Source organism: Phascolarctos cinereus, unplaced genomic scaffold (genome assembly GCF_003287225.1).
Source record: "Phascolarctos cinereus isolate Bilbo 61053 unplaced genomic scaffold, phaCin_HiC Scaffold_4;HRSCAF=312, whole genome shotgun sequence".
NCBI lineage: Eukaryota > Metazoa > Chordata > Mammalia > Diprotodontia > Phascolarctidae > Phascolarctos > Phascolarctos cinereus.
Window position 1 is genome coordinate 14367305 of NW_027555847.1, and position 25067 is coordinate 14392371.

General features: G+C 47.3%; 1 protein-coding gene across 4 annotated transcripts in view; it reads right to left on the reverse strand.

Annotated features, from left to right (window-relative positions):
• Positions 1-25067, reverse strand: part of ARHGEF3 (Rho guanine nucleotide exchange factor 3) — a 296463-nt gene that overhangs the window by 59593 nt on the left and 211803 nt on the right. The window contains exon 1 of one of the 4 annotated variants that reach the window (XM_020970563.2): positions 17308-17683. The exons of the other annotated variants lie outside the window; for them this stretch is intronic. Within the exon in view, the coding sequence (XP_020826222.1) occupies positions 17308-17403 (96 nt within the window). The 5' untranslated portion in view covers positions 17404-17683. Of the gene's footprint in view, positions 1-17307; positions 17684-25067 lie in introns of those variants that run through there. 4 annotated transcript variants of the gene reach the window in all.

Sequence of the window (25067 nt, forward strand, 5' to 3'; positions counted from 1 at the left end):
TGAAAGTTACAACAGCCTTGGTTACAAACAGACCCTCCTGGAGGTGGCAGTAATATAAAACAACTTCTGTTTGAGATGCCATATTTCTGGCCAACGTTTCCCTCCTCCATCACTTTGAAAATTATTAGTGTGAGTCCACACTATGAGGTTAAGTCAACATTTGTCCTGGCCAAAGGCCCTCAATGGTTATTTTATTAGTCTGCTACTGGTGAAGCTGGCCCCAGATGAAACGCTTATAATAAATGTGCCTCAAATATTGGAGCTTGGTAGGAGTGTCCATGCAAGACCTCTGTGACAGGAAGTGACTATTTCTTTGCCTCAGGCCCAGGGAGAAAAGCACACCCACATCTAGGCTCAGTTCCTTTCAGAAAGAGACAATACAGAGCCTTCCAACACATTTCAGTCATGCCTAGACATGGCTCTCTCATGAGAGAGAGGAAGCCAAATGTTTAGCACAGCAGGGCCTGGTCCTAAATTTGCCTTCTGTTCCTCAGGCACAGCCTCTGCTCAAGACACCAGGGACCAAACCATCTCTGTTCAACCACTTAGAACAGAGCGTTCCTATAAAAACAGGAGAGGCCTTGAAGATACTCCCTCCTCGGGTATCAGGAGGGAGGGGAGCTCCAGAATCCTGCCCCAAGCAGCCAAAGCCAACTGGCCCTGAGAGAGTTCACCAAGGGGAGGATACGCCTGCCCAGGGGTTCTCCCTGCCCTGGGCAACCCGGAATAGGTTGGAGCCATTTCACTTTCTTTTATTCCCCATCAGTTGGGGTGCTGGTTTTTAAAGAGGTATTGTAGTGTCTGGTAGACTTCTCTTACCAAACGGCTTCTGGGGTTCCTTCGCCAAGTCAATGAATTATTGGTAGGGGGAGGACAAATGATGCCCTGTTGGTGAGGGCTGCCCCTCTTTCCTATTTAAGGGTCTGAGGCACGCATTCTTGTCAATCTTCCTCACCTCAAGAGCTCTGGCCCTGGATTCCAGCCCAGAGGGGGCTCAGCCAAGCAGGGGGAACCTCATCACAGTTTCTGGCTTGGAAATACTGTGACCCTGGAACCTCTGATCCAAGTCCAGCCACAGAAACGCCCCACACTGGCTTCTCTACCCCTCCTCAGCGTGCAGCAAGGTCCTGATTCTCTCTAGGTCTAAAGAAATTGCCTAAAATTCCACTGTTCTATAAAGTTCTACGAGGTCCCTGAGCTACATATCCACCTAAGGGGATAGTGCTGTCATGGCACACCAGCCAGAACACCCCTTCTGCTCCATGTCCCAACATTTCACAGACTCAAAGAATTTTTTAAAAATCAATTTTTATTGATTTCTTATTTTTATATCACCTAAATTTGTCCCTGTATCCCTTCTCCTCACCCCAGAGAGCCATCCCAAAGATTTAAGAAAAAAAATCAGCAAAACTGATTAATATTACAAAATATATAATTCTCCACAATCCATTGCCCACATCTCTCCTCACCAGCAAAGAGGGTGTGTGTGTGTGTGTGTGTGTGTGTGTGTGTGTGTGTGTGTGTGTGTGTGTGTCTTATCTCTTCTTTAGGGCCAGGCTTGTCCTCTGTAATTTTCCAGCATTCGTTTTCATCAGTATAGAATTTTCAAGGTTGTAAAGGCTTGCTACCTTGCCCCTGATTTGGGGCAGCTTTTTTTTTTTAAAGTAAAGTATTCAGACAGTTTGAAGGGAGGGTCTTCCCTGGGTGGGGACAGTCTCTGAAATGAAGAACTAAGCAGCTGGGGGGAGGGGGAAGATGGAAGCTCTGGGCAGACACACAGGTATCCTCTCTCTCAGGCAAAGAGGCTTTCACCTGCCAAGCAGGGACGGGCTGAAATCCCCTAAAAGCCAACTGGAGGTCGGCCCACACTACTCCCCTGGCCAGAAAAGGCCTCAGGAACAAACCTCAAATATGCTTTTAGGTGAGATCAATGATACATGAGGCCTAAAAGGTGTTTCCTAGTTCACTCTCAAGTACTTTTGGGGCCAGGAAACTGGCAGGAGTCAACCTCCAATTTGCTGTTAGGGGATTAACAACCCCAGGAGGGACCCAACAGCAAATTTCTGTTCTGAAGGCAGTTAACTAGGTGGCACAGTAGATTAGAGCGCTGGACCTGGAGTCAGGAAGACCCAAGTTCAAATCTAGCCTCAGACAGTTACTAGGCAAACAACCCCAGGTAAGTTACTTACCCTCTGTTTACCTCAGTTTCCACATCTGCAAAATGGGGATAACAGCATTTACCTCCCAGGGTTGTTGTAAGGATCAAATGAGATAGAATTAAAAAGCATTTAGCACAGTGCCTATAAAAATGTTAGCCAAAATTATGCTTATATTATAACAATATTTGTGTATTAATCAGTTATTACTATTATCTGTTCTTGTGATGCAATGGGAGGGTGGTTCAGGATTAGTAAATGGCTATGGGTCCAAGGTGTTTACAGGATCACAGACTTGGCACTGGGAGGCTGACAAAAGGGGAAACTGAGGCTGGAGAAGGAGCTCTGTGACTTGCTTCAGATAGCAGGAAGTAAATGCCAGGTGAGGTTGGACTGTGGGCCCCAATTCCAAACCAGCACCTTTCCCATCTCCCCCCATGATTGTTCACTGACCCAGCCGAAGGGATGCAGTCACCAGCTGGGGGTCTGTGGAGAACTTTACCAAGCAAGAAGGGCGTAAACTTCATCCCTCCTTTCTTATCCTAACATCCTGGGAGCTCGTGGGAAGGCGGGGGGGCGGGAGGGGAGTGTTATGGTCATTTCCCAGGAAGGGGAGAAATGCCAGCGCTCACAGATCATCATCTCATTGTCCCTGGTTAGGAGGACAGCTTGTCCTGGGTGAAAGCAGATGACCAAATCCCTGCCTGTCAGGTGCTCACAGCCAGAGGCAGCTGGAGGCACAGGGAAACAGGAAACGGCCCTCCCCGGGCAGCTGGCTTTGCGAGGGGGGGTATTCTGGGTCCCTGAGAGGGATCTCCAAGCCCAAGGGATAGGGGGACAGACCAGAATGTTCCAGTGAGATAACCCACTTTAAGTACTCGGCACACTTGAAGCACTATGTAAACGGTAGTTATTATTAGTTACACTATTAATATTATTACAAATAGCACAAATAAATTACATTATAAATAACAAATATTCTTTATTATTTACATCGTCCAGGACTCACAGCTCCTTGAAATGAGAGTGGAATGGTGCCTGGGTGGGTAGCAGAGCTAAGTGTTATTATTTGTCCCATTTTACAATTGAGGAGACTGAGCCAAATAGAAGTTAAGTGACTTGGCCAGTCACTTAACTTCTAGTAAGTGTCTGAGAGAGAATTTGAACTCGGGTCTCCTTGGCTCCAGGCTCAGTGTTCTATGCACTGAACCACCTAGCTCCTTTACCTTTAACAGAAGGAATAATTTCGAGGGGGCAGAGATCTGATCTATTCAGAAATAGAATATAAATCCCTTGCCCTTCCCCAGGAATCAATGTCATCACTATTGCTGCTCAGTCATTTCAGCTGTGTCCCACTCTTTGTGACCCTATTTGGGATTTTCTTGGCAAAGACACTGGAGTGGTTTGCCATTTTTCTCTCTAGCTTATTTTACAGATGAGGAAACTGAGGCAAACAGGGTTAAAGGATTTGCCCATGGTCACACAGCTAGGAAGTGCCTGAGGCTGCATTTGAACTCCGTTTTCCTGACTCCAGGGCCAGTGCACTATCCTCTAGGTGCCTCCAGGAATAAATAAATAAGCTTGTTATGTTTCAGTTACTGAGCTAGGCAACAGAAATACCGAGAGAAAGGAAAAACAGTCCCTTCCCTCAAGAAGCTCACATTGTCATCCAGGTAAACACCATCCACACACGCAGCTCAACGCAAAGCAACGTGTATGACCAGTCAGTCATCGGTCAAGGCAGTGTTTGGAGGGGGTCTGAGAGGAAGCCACGTTTAGATTCAGGGACCTCCTTCATTTCCGCAGTCTTTCCTTTAGTGAGCTCAGCCCGCCAGCACTAAGCAGACTGAAAGGCCGCATTGTCGGGAAGGCTGCCGGCGGTCAGGTAAGCTATAACTAGCTCCTTTGGGCCTCGCCTGCCTCCCGAGCCGGGACTCATCAGCCCCAGGAACAGACCCAGAACGCTCCTTCCTAATAAGGGGGGGAGGGGGAAAGAGTGGCCCAAACCAGACTGTTTGCCAAGGCAGCCAGGGCTCTGCAGCTCCCCGAGAGCAGGCGGGAACTTCAGAGTGCCAGTCGACAATGGATATTATGAAATGACTTGTCAACGGTGCGAGCTGGTTCCCAGCTGGCAACGAGGCAAGGAAGATCTGCAATCCTGAACATGGTGATTATGTGGGTTATTTCTAACCCTCGGCAATTAATATGCAGCCAGGGATATCATTATCTTCAGCCTATTAAAATTCAGAAGGCCGGGGTGTTTGGAAAAATTAAATCCCACAAGGCCGTAAAGGCAGAAAGCTGCTCTGCTCCCGCATCCTTCTGGACCCATTTCAATGACAAAGCCCGCCCTGTGCAATGAAGGACCCCTCCCCCCGCCCCCCCACATCTGGCTGGAGGAAGCACCACCGACCTGCTCTCTGGGAGCTGTCCGGTCGGCCAGGGGAGATCCTCAGAGCAGCACTGCCAAGAACTGGAGCATCCCCTGCTTCCTGGCCAGGGACGGGCGGGAGGGGGTCTCCTGTCACTCGCTCTCCTTCCCTTAATACTCAGGATCACAGGAGGGGCACAGGCAAGTCCCATACTAAGCAGAGTTCTAAGGGGGAGATGTCTGTATTAATGGTCTCCAATGTCCACAGCAGCCACCTGGAGCCACGAAAAGGCTGCTTTTTAACCTGAAAAACTCATTCCTTTTGTCCTCTGTGGCTCAGGGGCCCGCAGCAGCCACAGGCTGCAAAAGAGGGAGGAAAAGGAAAATGATTTACTCCCTGAAGCCTGTTAAATCACTTATAGGCTGGCCCGCCTCCATTTTCTCCACTGAGGATCAGGGGTGCACATACAAATCTCTCTAAAGCAGGGGCCCTTACCCTTTTTTGGTGCCTTACCCCCTCCCCTTTGGCAGAAGAGACCCCCTCTCAGAAGACTGTACATGCATAAAAGAAAATCCACTGGTCACACTGAAATACAGTTACTAAAACATTACAAGTTCCGAGTTCATGGACTCCCTGAATTCTCTCCACAGACACTTTTTTCGGGGTGGGACAGGGGCTAAGAACCCATGCTCTAAGGGGGAAGAGGCTTTGATCTACCAAGCAGGGACTAGCTGAGCTCACCAAGAGTGGCTGGGCTCCCAGTGGGAGCACCCCTTATTGACTATAGGGGTGGGAGACGGGGGTAGGGCAGAGACAGAGGCAGATCTTACCGGTCACTGAACCATAATATGGAACAGAATCCCTGAGCTGGGAGCTAGCTGGGGGGTCATTTCCCCACTCAACTCTCCATGGAGAAGTGGAACCGAGATTTGGACTTTGACCGAAGAAGCCAAAGACCTGAGCAAACTTTAACCTGGTGGGACTGCTCAGACACTTCTTCCTCCTGGGGCTTCTCAGGGTTCCTAATGAACCCTTGCTTCCTTTCCCTTAGCATATCTCAGAACGGAAGCTCCCCGAGGGCAGGGAAAGTTTTGGCTTTTCTTCGTATGCTGGGACAGTACACTGTGCTTAATCAACGCTTGTTGGTTGACATTTCCCTCCCATGTCCTCCAGTTTTTATTAGAGACTCATTACCTGGACCCACCAGACACACATCAAAAGGAAACATCATGGCCAGGTCTAGCAGTTCACCACTTGGGGGGTGGGGGGCCAAGGAACATGATACCTGGCCTCCTTGTGCAGTAAACTTGAAAGTCAGTGCCTTTCACTGAACCCCCAGCACTTAACATGGTGCCTGGCAAAATGGCATTGTTGTTGCTGTTCAGTTATGACAAAAATCATGAGGTTTTCTTGGCAAAGATGCTGGAGTGGTTTGCTATTTCCTTCTCCAGTGTGTCCCCATTTTACAGATGGGGAAACTGAAGCAAACAGGGTTAAGTGACTTGTCCAAGGTCACACAGCTAGTATGGGTCTGAGTTGGCTTTGAGCTCACATCTTCCTGATTCCAGGCCCAGCCCTCTATCCACTGTGTCACCTACTTGCCCCACTCGGCACAGTAGATGCTTAATAAATGGAGCAGCCAGATGGCAAAGCAGATGGAGCTCTGGGCCTGGAGTCAGGAAGACCCGAGTTCAAATGTGACCTCAGACACATACTAGCTGTGTGACCTTGGACAAGTCACTTAACTCTGTTTGCCTGAGTTTCCTCATCTGTAAAATGAGCTGGAGAAAGAAATGGCAAGCTACTCCAGTATCTCTGCCAAGAAAACCCCAACTGGGGTCACGAAGAGTCAGATGCAGCTGAAAACTACTGAATAACAATTGAATGCTATTCGACTGACTGGCTGATTCCAGCAAATGAACCAGCTGAGACTCTGACTGACATATGTCTCACTGACCCACCAGCTCCCTGCTCATTCCTGCCGTGGCCATATGGGGTAGACTGCCACAGGCAACCAGGGTTTTGAAATGCAGCCTGGACATGCCCTATGACTGGATCCTACTAGATTGGAGCCCTGGTTTAGAGCAGGAAAGGACCTTGGAGATCATCTCATCTAACCCCCTCAGAGGCCCTGGGAGTGAAAGGACAGCCCCAAGGTCACATAGGTAACTGAGGGCCAGAGCAGGGATTTGAACCTGGGTCCTCTTGACTCCAAATCTCCATTTGTCTACACCTACCCCTCAGCTCATTCTCTCATCCATTCTCTCCCTTTCAAATGCCTTCCAGACAAAGTATCAGGATCAAATCTTCAAAAAAAGTCCTGGCATCCTGTTAGTACCAAGTCAGACACCGGTGACTGAGCATTCTTCTGTCTGGGCTATGCTGGGGTCTTGTCCTCACTGCTGACTGTGGAGCCCTGAGCTAGGCAGACGACACGTGCCTCATCTGACAGGAAATGGGGTTTTTGCTGCATTTGTGATCTCAGCACCTTTGCAACAATTTAGACACAGCCCATCTGGGCCTTCCTCTCCCAGGCAATTCTTAATACACAAAAGAAAATCCGCTGATAACAAAGGAAGCCAATTACGCTGAAATAGGTACCCAAGCATTAACAGTTCCTCATTTGTGAACTCCCTGAATTCACATCAAGAGCTCCCACCAGTCCAACACATGGGGTCCATCTAACATGACAGGAGCCTTCCTTAAGATCTCTTCAAGATATGTCACCAAGGGCCAGACAACCTCAGCTGGCAGTCAGGGCTGTGGGACACAAAACCCCAGTGAGGGGAGGCAACTTGGGAGCACCCTATTTTTCATAATTCTAAGATCAGTTGTTTCTATGAAGTCAAAGTTCTGTCTGTACCCTCTAAATATCGGCACCCTGGCACAGAGCTCTGACTGCTCCGTCCTAGTTATGGCTCTATGCAGTCCAGTTCCTCCCACCACATGCCTCACTATCACTAACCTGGCATTAATCAATGCAGGTTTTTAATGTGATTTTGCTACATTCATCATCACTGGAAGAATACTGCTAAAAGTTAGGGGCACAGTGAGCACCCAATAAGCATTCACTGTTGAAAAACTGCAAGGCTGGTTTGGGGGGTGATTTTTGTCCTCTGTCCCTTCACTGAATTCCCTCACTAGGCAGAACCAGCTTTTTCACACGTTTAGCCAAAGGGCCTCTGGAAAGAGAAGCACTTTAGAGAAGAGGGGATGAGAGATTCCCAAGGCAACATAACAGCAGTTTTATCTATTTGTTCTCAGTCTGTTTCTGAGGCAAGAGCTTCGGGAGATGGCTATCAGGGCAGGGCTCGCCAGAGACCTCCAGGACAGCAGCCTCTGCCTCTTGCTCCTTGGCCTGGAACTCTCAACACCTCTCTGTTCAAAAAGGCCCTCCTTTTAATGGAAAACCTACACACATGTGGCTGGGTCTGAATATATAACTGTTTTCTTTTTTCTTTTTTTTGGCTAGGCAATGGGGTTAAGTGACTTGCCCAGGGTCACATAGCTAGTAAATGTCAAGTGTCTGAAGCTGAATTTTGAACTTGGGTCCTCCTGACCCCAGGGCTGGTGCTCTATCCACTTCTCCAACTAGCTGCCCTTTGAATATATATATATATATATATGTATACACACACACACACACACACACACACACACACATATACACACGCTCAATATGTAGTCAGACACACATTTCTATGTATATAAATACATCTGTTTATATATGTAAGGTCAAATGGAATCTTTCCAGCTTGGTAGGCACCGCTGTTCTTTTTTTTACAGTAGCCAACCATTTCTTTGCCTAGCTTGAAATGAAACAGATTCTGTCCTTAAAAGTTTTCTTGAGATGGAAGGAAAGGAATGCAGTGGGGTGGGGGGTGGGGGTGGGGGAAGGGGGGCTAGTGGTGATTTTAGATGAACCTTCATTCTTGAAGATTAAGGAAAAAAACCAACCCACTTTTCTTTCCTTTAAACCAGTACCCTGTTTTGGAGTAAATCTAACTCCAGAGCTCTGGACACAATAAATGCTTTTTGCCTTTACGCTGAATTGGCATACACACCAGACTTTCCTTTTTCCTTAAAAGTCCTAATATTTGAAATCCACCCCAAGATTCCTAGGTGAGATTCCCAGGGAAAGCCTCGAACATGGGGCACGTCAGGACTGAATAGAATGGCTGAGGGTGGGTTCTCAAATAGAATTCAGGAGATTTACAGACAGAGGTAAAAGCCAGATTTCGAACGTGGGGCTTCTGACTCCCTATCGAGGGGTCTTTTCACATTGATGAGATTCTAGTAGGTAGCAGAGATGTCATACAATTACTAGCTCTACCTTTTGACTTATGCTATCCAAATTAAAGGTGTAGCTAGGTGACATAGTGGATAGAGTACCGCCCCTGGAGTCAGAAAGACTCTTCTTCATGAATTCAAATCTGGCCTCAGATATGTATCAACTGTGTGACCCTGGGCAAGTCACTCACCCTGTCTGCCTGAGTTTCCTTTTTTGTAAAATGAGCTGGAGAAGGAAATGGCAAATCACTCCAGTATCTTTGCCAAGAAAACCCCAGAAAGGATCACAAAGAGTGGAATATGACTGAACAATAAATTCAAATTAGTGTCTTAGAAATCTGTTTCTGATACCCCAAACTTATCTAGGTCCATGAACCAACTAGGGGTGTCCATCTCTCTGGTAAGAGAGGCAAGTCTAGAGTGAAGGACTAGATCCGAAGCCATGAAGACCTGGGTTCAAATTCCACTGGAGGCATCTACTAGCGATACAATTCTAACCTCTCTGGGCCTCAGTTTCTTTATCTGGAAAGTGGGGATAATGATAGCACTTTCCTCATCAGATCATTCTGAGGAACAAATAGGTAACATAAATAAGGTATTTACAAACCCCAAAGCCCAATATAAATGTGACCTCTAACTGTTATAAGACGCCTAGAAGATAATTTGAATTTTCATTTCAGGTCAAATTCAGGTTTGGGGTCATTCACTCTTGTTTTGTTTTGTTATTTTAAAATCACGATTTTACAATATGGTACAATAAACTCACTAATAATCAATGTATTCTATTATTCTGCTCTGTTCATTAGAAATGATGATACTAATCTCACAGCTAATAATAATAACTAATGTTTATAAAGTGCTTACTATGTGTCAGGCACTGTGCTAAGCACTTCACAATCATCTTGTTTGATTCTTACAACTGTGGGAGGTAGACATTGTTATGATCCCCATTTACAGATGGGGAAACTGAGGCAAAGAGGCAAAGTGACTTGTCCAAAGTCACCCAGATAGTAAGGGGCAGAGCTGGGATTTGAACCCAGATCCTTGGCCTTCAAACACAACATTTCTTCCACCACACCACAGGCTCTCACTTAAGAAACGACCAACTTCTAATGCTCTTTATCTGCTCCACATTGGACCAGCTTCGGCTGATTCTGCAGAATATTTACCAAGCTTCAGGTTAATGTGAAGCCTGGGGTAAGGCTCAGCCCAGATTTGAGCACCTCCATCCGTCCCTCTTGTTTGGGACCTCTCTGCCCTGGCAGCAGTCCTGATTAAGATCACAGGCCAGCGGCTTGTCCAGTTAGGATTCTAATTGATGATGGCATCCTCTGGGGAAGGACAGTGACCCACCAAGATTCCCGGCCAGATCTGCACCCCCTGGGAAGTCGGATCGTTTAGCCCTACCATCTGAGCAGTCAGGAGTTGAGCCCTTTCCTCTGGACTCTGCCGACTCACATCGCTTGTTTTTTCATCTTTCCTCCCTGGGACTCTCCAGTTTATAAACCTGACTTTCAGATGAAATATTGGGTACAGAAGAGGCCAGCTAGCAGGACTCTACTCTGACTTTCTTTCAGATTCTGATATAGGCCCCTTTTTTCATGTAATTCTACAGGGTGGATTAGACTTGCCTCTCTTCTCTTCACCTCTCTCTCATCTCCGCCTCTCCCTCCAACCCCACCCCATCCCCTCTCCTGGACCTTCAGGAAGTCCCATACTTCTCCTTTCTTTTTGAAAACAGTACATATACACAGGTCCAAGAAAACCAGGCTAGTTTTTGCCACAGTGAGCTGAGGTGGGAAAAACAGCGATCACAATTTTGAAAGCCCATGAGCTAAATGAAGATCCTCTTAGGGATTTCTTTGTATTTTTGTCTGTTTCTGTCCAGCTCAAATCTTACTTTAACTAGGGTAAGCCATAACACAGTAGCCTCTGACGTAGAGGGTGGACTGACCTAGTGGGTCGCCATCAGCTAACCTCCCTATCCTTTCCTGCCAGCACTCAGGTGGGGGGGGGGGTTGTCACTGAAATACGGTCCCTGAGATCCCTTTAATCCAATCATTCAGAGTACCTATAGATGCTTCCAGGTCTAAGGGACCCTAATCAGGACCAACACTGACCCAGGGCCAGGACAAAGGTCTCAGTCCCAGTCTCTGGGAGACGTTGGACTAATCACCAGATTCTTCCGGGCAAGTCCTGTGCCTTTACAGAAGTCATTAAAACCCACAGATCCTGGAGCCCGTTCCCTTTTTTGCCTGTAGGGCTTAGTAATGCAGGGGCTTAATAAACGTTTCTTGCTCAATTGTTCTATCTGGTGCAACCTACTTGCAGATGGATACAATAATCCTAACTCCAAGTCCACTCCCAAAAGGACCGGAGATCATCTTCATTGCCAGTCTTTTAAAGCTAATAACCCAGGACCTCTGACAATGAAAATCCTTAAATGCTGCCCATGACAAATTCCACCCCAGATGGAGACTAGGTAAGGACCCCCCCACACACACCCCACTTCATTAATGACCATTAGTGAGCTTGGTAAAAGCAGGACCTGACCAACAATTTATTTTCATTGAGTTGTTATAAAAACAGTGGCACCATTCCAAGTTTTGCCGGCAAATAATCCTTTGAGAAGAGGTACAGACTGCCAAAGTATCAGCTGCAGGGAAGGGTCTTCTAAGCCTTGAAGCGACTATTTATTCCACCTGGAAGAACAGCAAGGACAACTCACCACGCTGGATTTTGCATAAGGCCCGACTCCAGAATTTGGAAGAACAGATAAACAGAAGTCACCAGAATCCTTTGGCTAACACCCAAATCCCCAGAGAATGCAACCGTCTCCACACGGCTTTCCCCCCAGTAACGCCCTGGCCAATGTGGGCCCTTTGACTCAAAACAATAACCAAGGTTTACCTTAGGAATCTGAAGGTATTGGAGCTCAAATAATTCCTTGGAAATCTTTCCACACAGCTTGGATAAACAAGTGCTATCAGCTGGACACACTACGGGCTTCTAAGAATTGAAAGCGTGTCACCCACATTGAGATTTTCTGGGAAAATGAGTATGATGGGCACAAAGCACATGCTGACCGATCAAACCGTTATCCCAGGGAACAGAAAAGTCTGCCCACATGCACACAGCAGGTGCTTAACTAATGCCTTCTGGCAGATTGACAGTCTCACACAGATAAAGTGAAACAAGTTTTTAAAATGTAATGTTTTATAGCACTAATTACTATACAATCATGTGCTAATATTTTATGGCCTGTTGACATTACTCCTTACATAGTTTTCTCTTCTTTCTTAGAGTTAGTTATGCAACCTTTGAGGTCATTGAGCGTGGTGGAAAAAGTCAATCCCACATGTATTTGGTGTCTACCCATGCACCAGGCACGGCTAGGCTCTCGGCATACAAAGACAAGGATGAAACAATCTCTGCCCTCAAGACACACAAGTGATTTCTGGGTGAAGGGCAGCAGCCCTTGGGGAATCATTCTAGCCCGGTTTGGGATAATTTTGTTACTTCTGGCCAAGTCCTTTGACCACTCTGTGTTTCCATTTCCTCATCTGTAAAACGAAGGGGCTTTGGCTTCGAGGATCTCGAAGGTCTCATCAAGCTGACACTGTAATCTTGGGGCAAGACTCTGTCCTTCTGAAAATGCCACCACCTATCAAAATGGAGAACTGCCCATGTCGCTCCTTATCTTGGACTTACTGAGCAGACCACAAATGGCTTCTCGAGAATCACAGGGGTTTTAGTTGGAATCGACCACTGCAGCAATGGGACCCAGTGGGGCAATGCATCCTCCTCCTCCCTCCCCAACTAATACCACTTCCTTTCTCTGGGACTCAGTTTCTTCATCTGTAAAACAAGAGGGTGGGACCCAATGGTCTCTTCCAGCCTCTGTTATGCCCTAATAGAACATAAGCCCCTTAAGGTCAGGAAATGTCTGACTTGTGCATATGCATTCACAGCCTTTTCTGGAATCTAGTAGGCAATACCTATTGGTTAGTTAACTAATTAAGTAAATGAACTAGTAAATACTTATTGATTGAACCAGCATTCTGGCTGCCCTCTTTTGGACACTCTCCAACTTATCAATGTCCTTCCTAAACTGGAGTGCCCAGAATAGAACGCAATATTCCAGGTGTGGTCCCATCAGGGAAGATTATACTGGGACTCTGAACTTAGCTAGTCTGTGCTTACCACAGCCCAAGATTTCATTAGGTTTTCTGGCTGCCAAAGCACATTGGTGATTCATATGGACCTTGCAATCCACCAAGACCCTCAGATCTTTCTCAGACAGATTAATGTCTTCCTCACACTGCATGAGTGAAGTTGATCTTCTGAACCCGACTTACATTTATTCCTTGTTCAATTTCATCTTATTGGAATTAGCCCATGTTCTAGCCTGCCAAAACCTTTTGGATATCAACAGATATCAGGCGTGTCCTAGTTGTCTCTCCTGGTTTTGTATCACCAGCAAATCAATAAGCCATGCCATTTATAATCCTATCCTAGTCATCAATAAAAACGTCAAGTGGCACAGTACGAAGCCCAGATCCCTGTGGGCCTCCACTGGAGACTTCTTTTCAAGTTGAAATCAATCCATTAATGCCCACTCTGAGTTCTGACCATCCCACTAGTGGATTCAGTTCTGAATCTATCCAACTGCATGATTACGGAGGCCACATCTTCCCCAAGTTAACCTCTACAACAGCAGGTGAGACCTGATCCAATGCAGCGCTGAAACCTCGTATCCTTCTGATCTACATACAAGAGTAGCAATCCTGTTTAAAAAAAGAAAAAAGAAAGAAAAGAAGGCTGTCCAGTGGGACTCACCTTGAGGAGTCTACACAGACCCTCTGTGAACACCGCCTCTTCATCTAGATATTCACACTCCAGCAAAGTGGTTCGTGGGAGAAGAGACAGAGCTGAAAGGGGCCTCCCTCATTTTACAGAGAAGAAAATGAGGTGCAGAGACACGAAGCAATTCACCTAACTGAGGTCAGCCCAGGTGATAAGCACAGGGCTGGAATCTGCACCCAGGGCTTCCTACTACCCAGTTCTGTTTCTGAGAAAATGACAGATAATTCATAACCATTTGATAGGAAATATTTGGTTTTGGAAACAGTTATTATCAGAGGGAATTTTTTTTCCAATAACATAGCTACATTTTAACTGATTAAAACATAAACCCATTTTCTCCTGGAAACAACTAAATAAAAATGCCACGCCCATGAACTGGCCCCCACAACTAAGTACCGAATTCTAGGACCACACACTTAGGCAAACGATGCTTACACTTTCAGGTGTCCTTTCCCAGGAGGGCTGGGCATTGCCTTCGTGGCCATCAAAAATAACAACAACCACCAAGACTTCAAGAATGGAAAGAGATACTGAGTGACCTTTGTCGGTGTTCTAGAAAGGACTGTGTGACTCTGGGCAAGTCATTTACCCCAACTGCCTCACCAAAAGAAAAACAAAACAAAACAAAAATGAAAGGTCAGAAATGGAGGCTCAAGGAAAGAAATCCATCTTGCCATGGCAAACCATCATCAAGGTGTAAAGGGAACTATCACTAGAGGCTTAGCAAGCAGAATCCCAGTGCTGAAATCAGGGAAATGCCCTTTTCTTAGGGTCCCCGGCCGAAGAACCACTTTCCTCTAAGTTATGAGTTTGTCATTTCAGTGAGGAAAACAAAGCACGAGATACTAGAAACAAGAAACTGATTTTCCTTGCATAAAAACCAATGCCTAAGGCTTAATTTCGTTTTTAAATTATCCTGTTTGAAAGACAGATCCAGTAATGATGCCAGATTTGCAAATGAATTTATTTTGAATTATTTTTCTATACTGAGGACACCTAGTGGCAGAAAACTGTACTGCCCTTTGGTTACCTGCTGAGTAGGAAGCAAGCCTGACTTCATTACACAGGACGTCCCAAAAGTCTTCACGTCAGACTAAGCTTTTTGGGGGCGCCCGCTATTGTTCTGATAGACTGAAAGCTACAATAGTCACTTATGTTTCTTTGCCCAATGTTGCCTCCATCTGTCAGAGCACAAAGCTGTCTCATGGCTGTGATGTCAAGGGCAGGGGACTGGAGCAGTAACGCTGTAAGCTCAGATCTCTAACATCGGGCTGAGAAGCAGGGAAGCCCACCAGTCTTGCTAAGAAATTCTTCTGAAGTTCTCTGTAGGCCCCCTCCCAAATAACATAAGAATGGAGGAACATTATATTCTGGGTCCCAGAAGCAAGGGGAAAAAATCAGTATTAATTATTATCATCATTATTAATAACAACTAGCAATTATCTGGTTCTTTAAGGCTTGCAATTAAGGCTTTACAATCATTATCTCATTTTATTCTCAAAACAATTCTGGGAGTTGGGTGCTGTTATTATTTCCATTTTACAGATGGGAAAAACAAGACAGAATTGAAGTGACTTGCCCAGAGCCACACAGCAAATAAAAGTTGTCCGAGGAAGGACTTGAACTCAGCTTTTCCTGAAACCAGCTTTCAGCAGTTGCAAACAAGATTCAGAGGCAGCAAAGCTTAGTGAGTAAGAAGGCTAAAGCAGCTTAGGTTCAAGTACCATTTCTGCCCCCCAAGCAAGACAGCCCCTCAAGTTCTCCAGCCCTAAGACAGTATAGAGTTCCTTCATCTGAGAACCCCCCCCCCCCATATCAGAGAAGCCCCAAGCCCCGTGCTTGTAGGGTTCAGAGATCTCATTTTCTTCCATTTCATTTGCATGCCTGGAGCTGTTTTCTTTCTTAAAAGTGAAGGAGCTCCTTTCTCTGAGCCTTCGGGTAATAAATAATGAAGGAGAGTCAAACTTGAAAAACACCTCTAAGGGAGGGGCCGGGATTTCTGCCATCTACGATCTCTTGCTCTCAGAGGGCCCCCCTTCTGCTTAGGGTGAGAGAGTCTAGCTCATTCAAATAGAAGCCTCCCCCCACTCCCTATAAAGTTCATTAGGAATATTCCAATCAGAGAGCCCAGGTTACTATGAGCTCCAGCAGAATTAAAACAAGTATTTTTTTTTAATCTAAGCGTAAACTAGCAAAAAAAAAAGGGGGGGGGAAGTTTCTTCTTAAATTAATATAAACCTAATTAAAATAAGGGAGAGTTGGAATGCTTTTCTACTCAGAAGAGTCCTAGCTGGGGACCACTGGTGGTGATGAATCTTTGATGGGGCCCTGAGGAATACACACAATTTAGCAAGCTAGTAGCAGAAAGCTCATCAAGTCCTTCGAAGCACTAGGGCTGGGGACAGGACTGGGGACAGGACCAAGCCAACCAGGTGGGCTCCCACTCTGCCCTGTACCCCCCTTCAAAAGCTCCTGGAGGGCAGGGCCTGGCTCACTTTGGTCTCTGTAGCCGGAGGTGCCTGGCCTAACACAGAGCTCGACACAAAGCAGGGGCTTAGGAAATGATGGTTGACTTGAATTAAATGTATGTGGTGGCCATGCTTCCAGGATGTGTGTTGACCACTGATCTAAAGATCGGGCAATGACCGGCTGCGCCACAAAGGGGGCCCTACCGTATATTAGCAATGATCCTCAGCCCAGGTATAGCAAAGAATAAGTACCCTGGTCTGTCTTGTTCAAGCCACTCCGAGAAGGAAGAAGCCCCCTCCCCCCTCTCTTTGGGCTTTCTAAGTAAAAAGGAGCAGAGGGCAGACCCCACACCAAACTAGACTCTCTGGAAGATCCAGGGCCCTCGGGCAGCCCTTTATCTCTAAAAGATAAGGATTTGCTCAATAGTCACATTTCCCACCACCCCCAGGGTGAGCTTGCTCGCTAGCTCTCTCTCCCTCCCTCCCTTACTCAATTCTGGCTGGGCCCTCCATTTACAGACGACTGGCTATCATTCACTTGCCAGCACAGGACCACGGAATTAACTGCACCTGTCACTAGCAGAGGGGAGAAGGCTAGGGGCCAGCGGGTCCCCTGTCTGTTTGTTCCGTGGTTTGCAAACAGGACCCCCGGGAGGGTCTGCAAACATCGCCCTTCCTTCCTCCTGAAATCCCAACCAAAGAAAGTCAAGGATGAGATGAGCTGGGCAGCCCCTCCTCCCCCACTCTGACATCTGGCTTGGGCGATACAAGGAGAGAGGGGCACTCCCAGGCCCCCTCCGGCCGAACAGAGGCACAGACAGCGGGCACGGGCGGGCAGGATGTCGGCGGGGCCCCGGAGAAAAAGGGTGGCTCTAGGGGCTCTTGCATAGAGAGTGTGTGTGTAGGACAGAGATCGAGAGAGAAAGAAGAGAGGGAGAAAAGAAAGGGAGAGAGAGGAGTGTGCGTGGTGTGTGTTCCCTCCAGGAGCAGAGAGGGTGAGGGAGACAGGACAGCAGAGGAGAGGGGCAGGGGGGAAAGAAAGGGGAAGGAGAGAAGGCTGAAAGGGAGGGAGGGGGCAGGGGCAAACAGGCATAGGAAGAAAGGGGGTGAGGCGAGCCCGGGCAGGGCAGAGCTGAGACGGGCTGGGAGCCATACCTCGGTGTCCTTGGCCGGGCAACTGGCCGTCTGCGCTTCCAGAGCACAGTTCGCCCTCTTGACCGAGAGGTAGAAGGGATAGTCCTTGGCCACCATGGTGGCAGCCGGGGGCGCCGCGGCTGCCTCGGGGGTCACAGCGGGCTCCGGGCGCGCGCGAAACGCCAAGGCCAAGTTGGGTGTCACCTCCACGGTGCCCGGCGGCGGCAGGAGCGCGGCATGCACCCAGCAGCTAGTCCCCGCGGACCATGCCCAGCCGGGCGAGTCTTGCCAGCTGTCGGGCTCAGGCTGAGCGCAGAGCGTTGGGCGGCCGAGGAGAAGAAAGAGGCGGCGGGCGGGCGGGGTGGGGGGTGGGGGGCTGCTGCGGCTGCGGCTGCGGCTGCTGCAGCTGGTGCCGGCAGCCGAAGGACGCACGGACCACGGGCAGTGTAACTCGATTCTGCTGGAGCTCCGAGCCCGCCCACCCCAGGCTCAGGGGCGGGGGCGGCCCGAGGGGGAGGCGCCTGGCGGAGTCGGAGCCAAGGAGCCACTTACTGAAATTCACATGTTAAGCAACCCGAGGAAAACACTTGAAGCAGGCTGTGCAGCTCTCTGCCCCCACTTCTCTTTTTTGGGGTTATCCCCCCCGAATTCAGCTTCCCGGGAGGGAGAGGGGCGTGGCCAGAGAAAGGACCGCTTCTTCAGGCTCAGATGAAAACGGGCGGCGGGGCTGGTTCCGCACCCCTCCCGGGAGGATCGTTGTGTGGGCCACGCGTGTTCGTGGTTTAGAGAGCTGGATCATGTGGAGGTGGACAGAAGGGGCGATGTTTGCGGAGCGGGGTCCCGCTGTTATGTTTAAAATCCCTTTAGGGGAGCCAGACATCTTCCCTGGTTCCCTTTGTGTGCTCTGCTGGCTAGCTCGCCAGCCTTTCCAGCCTCTATTTTCAAGAATACCAATTCGAGGGTGCCCTTATCATAAAAGATTAGGGTGGGCTCTGCAAGTGCTCCCCCCACCTCGTTTGGCAGAGTGATGTTTAATTTCCATTTAAAAAAACACATCAAAATTCAGCTCTATAGCGACTATCTGGGCAGATACTTTGTTCTTTTCCTTTCAGAGAGAGTGCGGATTGGGGGAGGGGGGGTAAGGAAAGAGGGCTGGTCCTGTTGTTGTTTGGGCTGTGGGCAAAGGCAGGGCACGTCAGAACAGCTTCTGCTCTTGGGGAAGGAAACATCTTAATTCCGGGCTCTCAATCCCTGGTACCTAAACCACACCCTGGTTGGTACTCAGTCCTTAAGGAGGCAGCAGAATTTCCATTCAACCGACGTCTATAAAGTGCCTACTTTGTGCCAGTCACTATGCTAGGGGCTGAGACTCCGGGGAAAAAAACACCCCCTCCTCCCTAGGATCTTATATCCCCCCCCCACAGGATAATATGGAATAATTGGATAATACAGAATAAAAATTAAAAGGAATATATAAGAAATAAATACAATGTAATTTGGGGGAGTAGGGGTGAGTACTACCCACTAGAGAATGGGGAAAGTCCTCTCTAGAAGGTGACTCTTGGACTGAATAATACGCCTACACGCCTTAATTCTAATAACAGCAATGAAGTCAACAGCAGCCACTTTAGACATTTTCTTCCTGTGACTCGGTGCAAGTCACTTAACCCTTCTCTGACTGCATTTTCTCATCTGTAAGAAAGAGTGCCTCCCTCCCAGGGTTGTTGCGGGAGGGAGTGTCAAATGAGATGATATATGCAAAGCCTTGAAACCCCCAAATCACTCTCTGAATCCTAGCTATTGTCATCACCATCATAAGTGAACTAAATCAACATTTACCAAGTGCCAGTTATATAGGGGATCCCAAAAGACTTAGTGCAGTTAAAAGCTTTAATAATTCTATAATAAAGCATTTATAGAGTGCCTAATAGTCTGGGACACGATGTTTAGCAGCTTCAGGCTGGCAAAGGGCTTTTCAAGTATCTTGTTTGATCCTCACAACAACCATAGGAAGTAGATGCCATTATCGGCCTCATTTTACTGGTAAGGAAACTGAGGCTCAACTTAAATGGCCACTCTCACTCCTGGTCTCAGTGATTCACTCACTTGTGAGCCAGGAGAGCTTGGAGCAGCCCAGTTCTGTCTGGGAACTTGGCCTGCCTCTTTAGTCCAGGAGAGATTGCCTTTCATTTCTGAGTTAGGAGACTTCTGTCTGAATCCCAGCTTGGCCACTTAGCTTCATGTTTGGAGGCCAGGCAGTTAACCCCTCGTTTGGTTTCCTCATCAGTAACATTAGGACAAAGACACTTCCTGTCTCTCCTATTTACAGGATAACCTTGGCCAAGTCGCTCCACATTTCTGCTCCTCGGTTTTCTCATCAGTAAAATGACCATGACCCTTTTGGCTCAAATCTATGATCTGACAACCTTCTAATGAAAAAGCTCTGTTCCCTTACATGACCCACCTTACAAGGGACAGGAAAACCTATAATAACCTCAGTTAGATCAGGAGAGAGTGGGGAAGGCCCTCTCGTACTGGCTGTAGGCAGAGGACCTGGAGGCTTCATCAGATCCTGTCTGGGATGCCGACTTGGGCGATTCCCTTGTAGTCATCGAACCCCTCTGAGCCTCAGTTTCCTCATCTGTAAAATAAGGGAGAACTGGACTAGGTGGCCTGTGAGGCCCCCTCCAGCTCAAGAGCTTGGACTCTACAGTAATCATTGGGGGAGGGGGAAGAGGCCAGGAGGGAGCTTCTCGACCAAAACAGACCGGGGCCTTTTCTGAAACTTCTAAGTCATGGTCATGATGACAATTGTTACTGGACTGGACTTCATCAGAACAGTTTTCTCTCTCTCCCTTTCTGTTTCCTCTCTCTCTCCCTCTCTCTCTGTTTCCTCTCTCTCTCTCTCTCTCTCTCTCTCTCTCTCTCTCTCTCTCTCTCTCTCTCTCTCCCTCTCTCTCTCTCTCTCTCCCTCTCTCTGTCTCTCTCTGTTTCCTCTCTCTCTCTCTCCCTCTCTCTGTTTCCTCTCTCTCTCTCCTCTCTGTCTCTCCCTCTCTCTCTGTTTCCTCTCTCTCTCCCTCTCTTCTTCCCTCTGTCTGTCTCTCTCTCTTCCTCTCCCCATATTGTCTCTACTGTGGCAGAGCTGGAGTTGGGTGGGTGAGATCTCACAGGTACTTGGTCTTAGACTTTGTTTTCAGGAGAGAAACATGCTTAGCACCTGGTGTCAGAGAGAAGCACCTGCCCTGCCCCCCAGGTAAACTCAATGATGATTTATTTGAAATGTACACCTGATGGAGCAAGGGATGATCACGTGGGTTAAATGAGATTGGGACCATGAAAATCCATCAATAAGAGTTTACTGAGTGCTAGGGGACCAGGCATGCAAAATGAAACAGTCCTGCCCTCAGGGAGCTTCTCTTCACAATTTATCTCAACTCTTCAAAGTGTCTTTTCAAAATACACTTAAGTCTGACTATCACCGTATCACAGGTCCTTCTTGGACGTCAATCAAGAGGGGGTCAGGGACCCAAAGGATGTTGTTGCATATACAATCTCCCACCTGCAAGGTGGTCCCAAAGCTTGATCCCCAGGATTACAGTGGGAGGGGACACTGCCAAGCACACAGTCCTGCCCCAGCTTGGGGAGTCTTGCCTCACTGGGCCCTTAGGCCCTCAGGAGTCTCAGTGCTCCAGAGAGAGAGACAGAGAGAGTGAGAGAAAGAGTGAGAGAGAGAGAAGTGTGTGTGTGTGTGTGTGTGTGTGTGTGTGTGTGTGTGTGTGTGTAGGGGGAGAGAGAGAGAGAGTGCATTTGTGGGCTTATGGCCTAGCTCTGCTTTAACAATCAGCTTGATTTAGGACTCGCCCTCCTCACACGACATTATAATCCTATAAAATGTTCCGCAGTCTTGGGACTGAAGCAATGAACCTGGTCTTGTATTTCCAGGAACAGTGCCAAGCACCAAGATGCTGCCTCATCTAAGGTGACTGGGCTGATGAGGTGGGTGGACACCTGTGGTGACAGGAAACAAACTAAAGCTAACTCAGATCCATAGGGTGCTTTCCAAAGCTGTTGTTCAAATGAGCCTACCAACATGGGAAGCACTCTTATCCCCATTTTACAGAAAGGAAGACAGAGCCTGAGAGAGGGTAAGTGACTTGCCTAAGGTCACCTGCCAGAGCATAACAAGGAGGCAGCTTTTAATTCCAGAATTTTAGAATTAAAGGGATCTTGGCAGCTGCCTGGTTAAGAACGTCCCCCAAAAGGAAGCCGCGTCTTTCCTCTCTCCACTGGATCTCCTTGCCTTTTTCAACAACAAAGAGATCTCTGGATAAAAACAGAGGCCGTCAGTCAACAGTCACTAAGCGTTCATGTGCCCAGCACTGTGCTAAGCATTGGGAACACAAATGCAAGCCAAAAGGAAGAGTCTGTTCTGAGGGCCTTCTTTTCTCCATCCCTCCCCGACCCAGCTGCCAACCTGACGCTCCTAGGTCTGACGGTGGGCGGCACTCTGCTGCTCAAGAAGCTTGGTGGCTCTCTATTGCCTCCCAAATGAAGTGCAAACTCTTCTGCTCGACATTTAAGACCTTTCCCACTCTGGCTCCAACCCATCTTTGTGGGCCGCCTCCAGACTCTTCCCCTTTGTTCACCCCAGATCCAGTCAAACTGACCTGTTGGTTGTGGCAGTCCACCAGACCGGAATGCTCTCTCTCCTTGCCTCTTGGAACCCCTACTCCCTTCAAGGTTCAACTGAAATGGCACCTCTTACAAGAGGTCTTTTCTCACCAGGTATGAATGTGTGTAATACAGAAGTACAGCTATGTGAGTGTATCACATGCCATAAGGTACTAGACAAATGTCAGTGATTATCAGTATTACTGTTAGTATACCAAATGCATGTCAGCTATAGCTGGGATAAAGCAAGTCCTCATTTCTACTGCTACTTGGGCAAGTTTCTGCAGAATGACCAAACTACCTGTCCACTCTGACGCTTCAGATTTGGAAATTTGGGGAGGGAGTTCTAAGGGAGAAACTGTGGTGATAAACTTTGCCAAGTTGGGACTGGAGCTCACTGACAGACCTGAAGGGCAAAAAAAAGTGATCAGTCCATGCTATGTTCATGTTTAAAATCACTGGTTTCATGTTTTTTTTAATTAAATTTTTTTTAGTACATTTTAAACTCAGAAATCTGAGTTTGAACCACCAACCAACATAAGCTTCCTCGGCCTCCATCTGCCACCTGACTGCCAATACTACCTTCCTAAAAGAAGGTTTGATCGAGTTACTCCCCTGCCCAAGAACATTCAGTGGCTCCCTACTACCTCAAAGATAAAACAGGAATGCCACTGTTTGGCAGTGAAAGCCATTCATAATTTGCTCTCGCTGACCTCTCTGGGCTTGTTTTACTTCCCATCACAAACTCTAATTCCAGGCAAACTCACTTCTCGAACTTGGCATTGGAGACATAGCCTTTCTGCTTGCTAGCTGCATGGAGGTCTCAGATGAGACTGGTTGACATATATCTGGGTTGGACCCAGAGATCTGGGACTTCTCTGGATCTGCTCAGCAACCTGAGTCCTGAAGTGAAAGGGGAAGATGGTGGGGAATAATTAATTAACCAGCTAGGGCTGGGTAAGGTGGGAGGAGGAGGAAGCGATGGAATGGAGAATGAAGGATCACACAGAGCTGGCCTGGCTTACCAAGGGAAGGGAGGAGAGGGTGGTCAGAGCAGGGCTAAGGGCCTAGGAAAGGAATGTGGACCATGGAGGGGGTGAAGACATAGGGAGGGGCAGAAGCATAAAAAGATGATGATTATTCAAAGGAAATTTCTGAGAGCTTGGATGTAGAAGTGGGGCATTTGTGAGTGATGGTAAGATCCAGGTTATGACCATCCCAATGTACAGCTGAGGTGGAATGGAAAAAATGACCAGATTCAATTCAATTCAATAAACACTTATTTAGCACCTACTGGGGCAGCTGGGTGGCACCAGGCATAGAGTGCTGGGCCAAGAGTCAGGAAAATGAGTCTTCTTGAGTTCAAGTCTGGCCTTAGATGCTTACTAACCATGTGACCCCGGGCAAGTCACTTTACCCTGTTTGCCTCAGTTTCCTCATCTGTCAAATGAGCTGGAGAAGGAAATGGCAAATCACTCAGTATCTCTGCCAAGAAAACCCCAAATGGGGTCACGAAGAGTCAGACATGACTGACAATAACAACTGAACACTGCTGATATGTGCCAAGTACTGTGCTAAGCTCATGTATTATGGATCCTGCTGGTCTCAGACCCAGGAGCATGTTCAGTTTCCACTTTTACTGTCTATTAAAGACAATCGGCAAGGGACATTTATCTGCAAGAGACAATGAGTCTCCGTCCTAGTGTCAACAGCAATACTGGTGAATCTTTGCTTTCCTGCATTGAAACATGCTAGGCTTTGATGAGTGAACCAGACATCTAGTTTTGGAAATCCTAAAGAGGAGGAAGAGCAGAAGGAGGAGAGAAAAGGGGGGGAAAGGGCTGTTACTGTTTTAGTCCACAAAAGAGGCTTATAAAATGTTGGTGGTAGTAAAAACTTGAACAGAAAGAGTCACGATCACTTTAAGAAATTTAGGAAAATAGAACGTATAAAGCATCACCTTTCCCTGCATAGTTTCTGTCAAAAAAACTTCAATTGCCCTTGGGCAGAAACGCAAAAGCTGTGATTAAGTAGAAATAATTTGGGAAATATTCCACACACACCCCCTAACCCTCCACCTCCTGGGGCTGGATGGAGTGCTTTTTCAAGATGGCGACATTTCTGGCTCGATTTCATGGAGTTAGCTAACTGCTTCCCTCCCAATTACTCTAGAAAGATTAAGTTAAGAAGGCTCTCAGGAAGAACACAATGACATCAGCAGACTTACTTTCTCCACAGGCTTATATTACCTCTCACCTTTAGTGTACATGTCCCAAAGGAGATATCATACCATCACATGCAAAGTCTGTGCCTATCTGAATGAGAATATTTCTTGGTCTTGTATGAAGAATTCAAGAAATAATATATGATTAGTTCTATATCTCTGAGCTAAGTATTTTTCAGTTCAATTAAGATTTATTGAGTTCCTCCTATGCTCAAGGCAGTATAAGAAAAAAAGACTAATATAATGTATGAAGTGCTTATTCTATATCAGACATTGTGCTACGCACCCAAGATGCAAATCAAACAAGACAGCTCCTGCCCTCACAGAGCTTACATTCTAATAGAGAAAGAAATCTAGCAGAGCAGTGGCCTAGGAGGAAAGTTTTAAACAGGGAAATCAGAAAGAATGGTGATCAGGGTCAGAGGACAATTAAGTGACAAATTTTCCCCTGGAACAGTCTTTTGAGTACTATTCCCAGAGAGAGAGGACAGAGAGGCAAGACTGGGTAAAAACTGTAAGAAACTTACAACCCAATAGAGGAAATAAGAGTTGGGTGTAAATAAATCCAAGGTGTTCACAAAGTCTTAGTGAAGTTCTAAGACTTTAGGAGTGTCCTGTACAATACAGAATCTGGTAAATGACACTGAAGAAATCGTAAAACGGTGTGTCAGGATTCTGAAGAGTGAGGCATCAGTTTCTACTGGGGGAATCAGTAGAGACTTCTTAGAGGAGGTGATGCTGAACAGATGGGCAGAGTTTCAACAGGGAGAGGGAAGGAGTTAGGATGGAAAGGGCTTTCCATACCTGGAAAAGAGGATGGTCCAAGGCTTGGCTGGGGACAAATGTGGGACATTTGGAGGGACTAGCCAAGAGTCCAGTTTACCTG